The sequence below is a fragment of the Heliangelus exortis genome, chromosome 22, assembly GCF_036169615.1.
Source record: "Heliangelus exortis chromosome 22, bHelExo1.hap1, whole genome shotgun sequence".
NCBI classification, from domain to species: domain Eukaryota; kingdom Metazoa; phylum Chordata; class Aves; order Apodiformes; family Trochilidae; genus Heliangelus; species Heliangelus exortis.
Genome location: NC_092443.1, coordinates 2,167,801 through 2,175,529, shown reverse-complemented (window position 1 = coordinate 2,175,529; position 7,729 = coordinate 2,167,801). Strand labels below are relative to the sequence as shown.

Sequence of the window (7,729 nt, the reverse complement as noted above, 5' to 3'; positions counted from 1 at the left end):
GAGGCTGTGTCTGTGGGGTTCATGGGCTTGCAGGGGGATCAGGGCTCCCCAATATCCCCCTGTGATTTCTCTGTGTGTCCTCAGCACCTTCTGAGTGGTGCAACACCAGTGCCAGACCCCCGTGGTGATTTTTTTGCCTGGGCTGGAGGAGCTGAGCCCGGAGCAGTTCATGAGGGGGGCAGAACACTGTATCAGGGACCGGGAGCACAGCCCCCCGTCCCAGCATAGCACTGGCAGCACCCATTGCCCCACCCAGCCCCATGGGCATCACCATGTTAGAGGTTGGGTGGAACACCATACACAGAATGTTAGGTGTTGAAAAGGACCTCTGGAGATCATCTCATCCAACCCCCCTGCCAGACAGAGCAGGTTCACCTACATCAGTCTGCACAGGATGGAGCCCAGGACTGGGTTTTAATGTCTCCAGAGATGGAAACTTCACCAGCTCTCTCTGGGCAGCCTGTTCCATGCTCTGTCAAAAAGCAGATTCCTCCAGATGCTCTTGGGAGCAATGCCCAGTGACAGAGAGGGATGTGGTGGTTTCCAGGTGTCTCCCTGCTCCTTCTGCCAGCACCCTGCCCTGCTGCATCAGTGAGAAGAGGTGGGGGCACCTGGAGCCTCCAAGCCTGGTCCCATGGGCACCCTGTGGCTCCTCAGCCTGTTCCATGTGCCCTGGGCACCACCAGGCCCCTGCACACCCTGCATGCACCAGGCACCCACACAGTGAGCACCCCATGGTGCTGGGCCCTGTACTGTGCTGTGGGCACCCTGCAATGGAGAGCACCCTGCTCCAGGGGCACCCTGCTCCAGGGGCTCAGGTGATGCCTAACACCCCCCTGATGGGAAGCACCTATGTGGGATCAGTGGCAGCTGCTGGGGTTGGGTGACAGGACATGGGTATGGGACACTGCCCCATCCATGGTTTTGTGCCCCTCGGTTTGGTGCCATCCCCTCCTGTCCACAATGATTCATTTTGACACAGGTTTCCCTCACTGCAGCCCCCAAGTCACCCAACCCCACTCTTGCTACCCTGCCACCCTCCCACTGAGACCCTGCCCGTGTCCGGGACGTGGGGGGGGGCTCATCCCTGTGGTGATATCCGAAGCAGAGGGTCACAGATGTGACCCCCGGGTCTGGCACTGCTCTGTAACCTCAGCCCTGCAGCTCCTCACCCGGCCCGGCCCAGCCCTCACCCCCTCTCTGGATTTCTGCGGCTTCCGATTTCCGTCTGGTTTTGTCATCTGGGTCAACCGGCACCAGCACAGGAGGGGCTCCCAGAACCGGGGAGGGGGAAGGGTGGAGTCCGGTGCTCCTGCCTGGCTGGCCTCGAGCTGGAGCGGAAAATCAGCGGGAGTAGGAAGAGAAGCAAACCTCGGGGAGGTGACATCTTTCCCAGGCGTTCTGCTACCACCCCTGCTGAACAGCCAGCATCCTGCACCCCTAAAATGCCAAGCAGCAAGGGCAGCAGCAGTGGGAGGGCTTGCAGGCAGGGCTGCTGGCAGGCAGGGGTGTCCTGGGCTCCCAGGCACCGGTAGCAAGCTGGGACACAGCAACCCAGGGGGATTCCCCCCTCCCCTGCCCACCCCAGGGCTGGGAGTTCGGCAGCTCCAGCAAAATCCCCATCCCGGGTCTTCCCTGACTGCAGCATCCACTGGAGCAGCCTGTGAGGTCCCAACCTTCACAAAAGAAACGATGAAAAACAAAAAACCAGCTCCAGCTGTGATGAAGGTGACCCCCACACACCCACCCCACCCCTGAACAACTCTGCGTTGTAACACACAGCCCGACGAGCTTGTGTCCCTTCAGGGCCAAGGTGCCACCACTCCTGGGGACTGGGGGCTGCAGCCAAGATCAAGGTGTTGGGGACAGACCAGCACCATCTCTGTGCACCAGGGCCAGCCCCACTGTGCCCCCCCATGCAGCCAAACCCACACCACTCGGTTGCTCCCACCATTCAGGGATGCAAGGAAGGAAAGGGTTAACTTGCTCTCAATGCCCCAAAGAACTGAGATTTTTTTTTTATTGCCAAGGAGAATGTGATTAAGAAAAAAAAAATTAACTACAGCAGGCTCATAGGCACAGGGGGGGCTAGCAGCATGGACAGGGCGGTGTTGGCCCCCAGGGCTGGGGACTCACCAGGGAAAATGTTCCCTGGGCAGATGGGCTGGGGCAGAGGGAAAACAGCTGGAGAGCAGAGAGGATCTGGGGGTGCCAGGGTGATGCTGGGCACAGGAATCAAGGAGGATGCCCCTTTCTCTGAAAAGAACCAAGTCCTGCCAGCCAGCGTGCACATGGATAGTTGGAAGGTCTCCTGGGCCACCAGGAAAGGTCTGGGATCCCCTGGGCTCCCCCTCCCAGATCACCCTGGCTGCCCAGGCAGGTGGTGGGCAGAGCCACGGGAACCCCAGCCCTGGGCACAGTGCCCCAGACCCATTTTAAGTGACAGGATGGAGGGCACCTGGGGAACTAGTCATCACTACAAAGATTTTTTTTCTTTTTAAAAACTACATCCAAAAACCTTAAAAAAAAAAAAAAAAAAAAATAAAACCACCTCCTTCCCTCCCTCCCACCCACCCACTTACCCTAAAAAATCTAGGAAATACTTTTTTCTGGGTCTTGCAGGAAAGCAGCTTGGCTGGGCTGGGTGCAAGAGGCTCTGCTCAGCACCCTGGGCACATCTGGCTTTGGTGGGATGCAGTGGGGCAGGAGCAGCTGCCCCCCCAGAAGAGGTGGAAGGGGAACACTGCTTGGACCAGTAAGCTCACATAACTGGGAAGGGCTGGGAGCAAGGGCAGAGAGCAAGCGGGCACCACCCCGGAGCCAGGCTCCCAACCTTTCCCCAGCCCCTCATGCCCCAGGAGCCCCAAGGCAGCCCAATGAGGGCCCTGGGGCTCTTTCTTGAGGCAAAGTAGGGGGGTAGCTGCCCCCAGAGAACCAGCCCAGCCATGGTGTGGGGTGACACCGCACTGGACCCTGCAGGCCCCTGGATCAGTGGCTGCTGTTGTTCATGGAGAGCCCAGGCTGCAGCGTTTGAGGGAACATCTCAGCTTTGTGGAAGGGTGGCATATAGACAGGGGGGGAGGGTGCCAGGCTGTAGCCCTGGGACGTCACAGGGATGGGCAGGGTGGTAGGCACCAGGGACTGGTTCATGTCATACATCACACCCTCTGCCTCGTTGCCAAAGGGCAGCAGCAGCCGTTTGCCTTTCTGACGCCGGTTGCAGAACCAGACCCGAACCACCTGTGATGGAGGGAAGAGAGGGAAAGGTGAAGGGGGGAGTCAGAAGACCCTTGTCAGGAGACAGTGATAGGGGACCCTTCTGCAGGTGGCATGTCCACAGCACCCTGACTCTCCCTGGCACAGCTCCTCCCGGGTCTGGGCTCAGACAGGCTGATGGGGGCTTCCAGCCTTGGCCACTCTCCCACAGCTTCCAGTATTGAACTGGTTTGATGCGGGCACTTAGAAACAACAGCTGCTTGGGCACCCATCCCACAAACCCTCCCAACCTACATCTTTGTCTAGGTTGAGGTCCTCAGCAATCTGGGAGATCTCCTGTGGACTGGGCTTCACACACTTGCGGAAGAAGCTTTCCAGTGTCCCCTTCACGTTGGTCTCGATGCTGGTCCGGCGTTTCCTCTTCCGAGCTTGGGCCAACACTTGCTCTGCATTGCACATCTGGAAATGAGAGGCTTGGTCACAGGGCTGGCAATGTCCCCACCAGGCTCTGGACACACATGCAGCTGGCTGCAGAAGTCTGGGGACAGGCTTTGACCTTGGGACTATTCATTTGTGTGTCACCCCACTGCAACCGAGGCCACTCACACTACCCCAGCACTACCTGTAGCTGATGCAGGGCAATGTGTTTCCCTGCATCCCTCCAGACTATCCAAGGAGCAGCAAGCTCCAGCAGGACCTGGCTGCTGAGACAAGCTGCCACAGTTGTCACAAGGTGTCTGCAGGGGGCCTTGGGATCCCCCCTGAGACTGCCAAAATCAGGGGGTTCCCTCCCACAACCAGACTGAGATGCTGCTGAGGCACAAGACCCCTGCTGACCCCTACTCTACCCAAAACCACGTGTTGAAGGGATAAGCTGCAGCTCAGTGGCTCCTTGGTGAGCAATACCCCCATCCACCCACCCACCCACCCAGCCCCGTACCTCTTGCATGTTGTCCGTGTTCTCTGCCTCGTTCAACCAACGCTGCAGCAGTGGTTTCAGCTTGCACATGTTCTTGAAGCTGAGCTGGAGGGCTTCAAAACGGCAGATGGTGGTCTGGCTGAACATCTTCCCTGAGTGGGTGGGCAGGCAGGGTGTCACTCTACGCTCCTGCCACTGTGCCAAGGAACTACACCCCACCCAGGACTGCCCCCCACCTCCAGCAGCCCCTGTCCCTGGGATGAGGGAGCAGGAAAGGCATTCTCCTGGCTGCTGCAACAGTGATCTAAAGCTCTGAAACTCTTCAGTAGGCAGCTGTAGCTGTTTAAACCAGTTCCTTGGTTTCCTCCCTTCCCCCCGGGTGTGGGGGATCAGGCCCTTCCTGGGCCCTTACCGTAGAGGGTGCCCAGGGCCAGCCCCACATCAGCCTGGGTGAAGCCCAGCATGATGCGCTTGTGCTTCAGGTCCTTGGCAAACTGCTCCAGCTCTTCCGACGTTGGTGCATCCTGGCAGGAACAGGGAGACACCTCAGAGGGGACAACTCAGCTGCCTCAAGAGGGGTCTGTTAGTGTTTTGGAGCCAGCGTGGGATAGGGATGGGGCAGGAGGGGGACACCCATCATCCACTGCCATCTCTGGGCAATGGGACAGGTAGCAAAAAGGATTTAATTTTTTTCCCCCTCAACTCCGGAGCAAGGCACTATGCTCGGGGACCCCAAAATGCCTCCACTCCACGCAGGACCCCCCGGACATCCTACCCTTCATGCACACAGCCCAGCTCACACCACACTGGGTGGCACAAGGGACCCGGGAACAAAAAGCAGGTCCCGGGAGCGCCCAGAGCCCCCGCTGCCCGAACACGGTCTGGGAGTGTCCCTCTGTCCCCAAGTTCAGCGGTGATGGGCTCAATTGTGGTCCCCACTCCCACGCACCCCACGGACTCAGCTGTCCCAGGGAGGGGGCACCCACCCCCCCGGGACTCTTGGGCATGGGCAGCCCCTCGCCCGGTGCAGGTCAAATGGCTCAGACGAAGGGAACGATGGAAGCGCCAAATGTCTCCCGTGGCATCCCAAAGCCTCTTTGCTTTCATCAGGCTCTTCCCTTCTGAAAAGCCTCTTCCCCAGATGCTGCCCTTCCTCCCTGCAGCCCAGGCCATTACCTGCCTCGATGGTATTTAATCAGTCTTAGACATTTCCTTATTTTCAGCAAAATTTCGTATTTTACAGACGTCCTCCTGCCACCGAGTCCCGGCTTTTAATCCCTTCACACACCGGTCAAGATGCCCGGAGCATCCCTGCCGGCAGCCGGGAAAATCTTTTCTCTCCATCTCCACCCTCGGGGGACGCGCACCCCACCACCGATCCCCCCACGCTCCCCACGCCGATCCCGGCGTGCGGGGGAGATCCCGGATCCCGCGGCACATCCCGAGCAGTAACTCCTCACAAACCCAACCAACGCACCCGCAGCAATTCCCAGGGATTCGTCAACCAGCCTCGGCAGCATCTGCCATTGCTCCCCCCGAGGCGTGACTGCCTGGGAGGGATAAGTTATATTGTGGCAAGATTTAAAATTATCACAAACAAACCCAAAATATATCTGCCGGTCATGCCCGTACCAAGCGCTACCACCCACCGGGCTGATTCCCTGAGCCCCGGGCGGCCGTAGGTGCCCGCGAAACCCCCGGAGGAGCGGCGGCCGGAACCGACGGGAACCGGGAACCGACGGGGCAGAGCCCGAGGGTCCGCGCTTCGGCGTCGCGAGAAGAGGTGGTCACCACGGCATCGTGTGCAAGGGACAGTCAGCACAAGTGAATCATGCCCCGTTTTCAAACTGCCCCCGACTCCAAAAAACACCATTTATAGCCCAAAAACATTCCCGACGCGCTTCCCCCGGCAGAGCCGCTGACCCCGTTGCGACGAGCCCCGGGCTGGGACATGCCGGGCCGGCCTCGAGGTTACCTGGTGCTCAATAGGACCAGGCTAGACGGTACCGGCGGGGTCCTCGGTCGCTCCCTCCCTCCTCCCGTCCCCTGGGCCTGGCCGAGCATGCCCGTGGTTAAGCATGCAACTCCCAGCCCCGACGGAGCGGCCCGACTGCCAGCCCAGGCTCGGCTCCCGGCATCGGGGCACAGCGGGCAGAGCGGTGCTGCTGGGGAATCCGTTCTGCCGGGCCGGCTGGGGTTAGCGGAGAAAAGGTCAGGGCAGCCCGTTCCCGACCCGTCGGGTCTCACCTCGTCGCCGCTGTCGCTGGAGTGTCCGCCCTCGCTGGCGGCCCCGCTGGAGCTGCCGCTGCTGCCCAGCCCGGAGAGGCCGCCCGAGCCCGGCTGCAGGGCAGTGGGGCAGAGCTGGGGACCGGGGAAGGCGGCGGCAGCAGGGCCGGGGAATGGCGGGCCGGGAGGGCCGGCGGGGCCGGCGGGCCCGACCCAGGGCGGTGCGGGCCAGGCCGGTCCGCAGCAGGCCGCAGCGCGGGGCTCGGGATCTGGCTGGCGGCATGGCCGGCTCGGACGAGGCTCGACCTTGGGGGGCGGCCCGGAGGGGGGGGGCAGCCAGGCTCGGGCCGGCGGTGGGTCGCGGTTGGCCTCGGGCTCGGCGGTGAAGGGGAAGAAGAGCGGCTGGGCGGGCGCCCCGTCGAAGCCGCTGCGGGGGAAGGGCGGCCCGGCGTCGGGCAGGAGGCCGAAGGGGGCGGGCGGCAGCCCCCCGTCCGGGCTGAACATACTGCCCGCGGCCCTAGGGCTCCATGTGGGGGCTGCGGGGCTCGGCCCGGCCGCCCGCCGGCCGCTACCTCCCTCCTGCGGCTCCGCCAGGGTCTCTGAGGGTGGCGGGGGCGCGCCGGGCCGGGCCGGACCGTATGGAAATGGGCCTCTGCCCCATTGGCCCCGCATCGGTGGGTCGGGCGTGAACTTGATCCCTCCGGGGGGGCGGGGGTGCCCGGGGGGGGAAGGTGCGACGGTAGGTGGGCTGCGGCCCCCCAGCACCCTGCCCTCGGGCCGCAGAGGAAGGGGGCTGAGGCCGGTCCCGTCGGACCAGGGACTCGCTGCGGGGGGCTCGACCTCCCTTATCCCGCGTGCGGCGAAGGGCAGAACGCCCCGCACGGATCGGGGGGTCTCGACGGGGCCCACGTCTCCAAGTCTTGGGGCAGCATTGGGGCTAGGCAGGGAACCGGGGTAATTTTGGGGTGCGGGGCTGATCCGAGGTCTGGATGCAGGAGGGGATGCAGCCTGACTCGGGGTCGCAGGACAAACCCCGGGTCCCGCCGTGCAGACTCAGGCCTGTACAGGACTCGGCCGTTGCCTCTGTCCCGTGGCTCCCGGGAATGCCCTGCAGAGTGCTTCGTGGATGGAGCCGGGGGTCGCCGGCTCCTTCACGCTCCAACTGGCCCCCTCCTCTTCCTCGCCCCTCGGGGGGACCCTACCCATCCCGGAGGCGTTCGCAGGCAGAGCCTGGGGCTGCGATGGGCTCTCGGTCCCGCCTGCTCCAGCGGAGGGCGCTTGGTATTTTCCCTGTCTTAAGGTCTTTCTCCTCACAATGGTGCCTGCTCCAGGCATGTCCCCCTTCCCTCCCTCCCAGGAGCTTTTCCA

The 7,729-nt window shown here is 62.3% G+C and overlaps 1 protein-coding gene across 1 annotated transcript; it reads right to left on the bottom strand.

Annotated features, from left to right (window-relative positions):
• Positions 1 to 2,609: 2,609 nt before the first annotated feature.
• Positions 2,610 to 6,865, bottom strand: LOC139806536 (POU domain, class 5, transcription factor 3). Its single transcript, XM_071766260.1, has 5 exons — positions 6,383 to 6,865; positions 4,548 to 4,659; positions 4,157 to 4,287; positions 3,511 to 3,675; positions 2,610 to 3,240 (listed from the first exon to the last, which is right to left on the bottom strand). The coding sequence occupies exons 1-5, from the start codon at positions 6,863 to 6,865 to the stop codon at positions 2,989 to 2,991; spliced, it is 1,143 nt and encodes a 380-aa protein (XP_071622361.1). The 3' UTR covers positions 2,610 to 2,988.
• Positions 6,866 to 7,729: the final 864 nt, after the last annotated feature.

Coding starts and splice junctions, on each gene's coding strand:
- LOC139806536 (XM_071766260.1), bottom strand. CDS start 6,865: ATGTTCAGCCCGGACGGGGGGCTGCCGCCCGCCCCCTTCGGCCTCCTG. Junction 4,660..6,382: donor CCAGCGACAGCGGCGACGAG/GTGAGACCCGAC, acceptor TGTTCCTGCCAG/GATGCACCAACGTCGGAAGA. Junction 3,676..4,156: donor ACACGGACAACATGCAAGAG/GTACGGGGCTGG, acceptor TCTCATTTCCAG/ATGTGCAATGCAGAGCAAGT.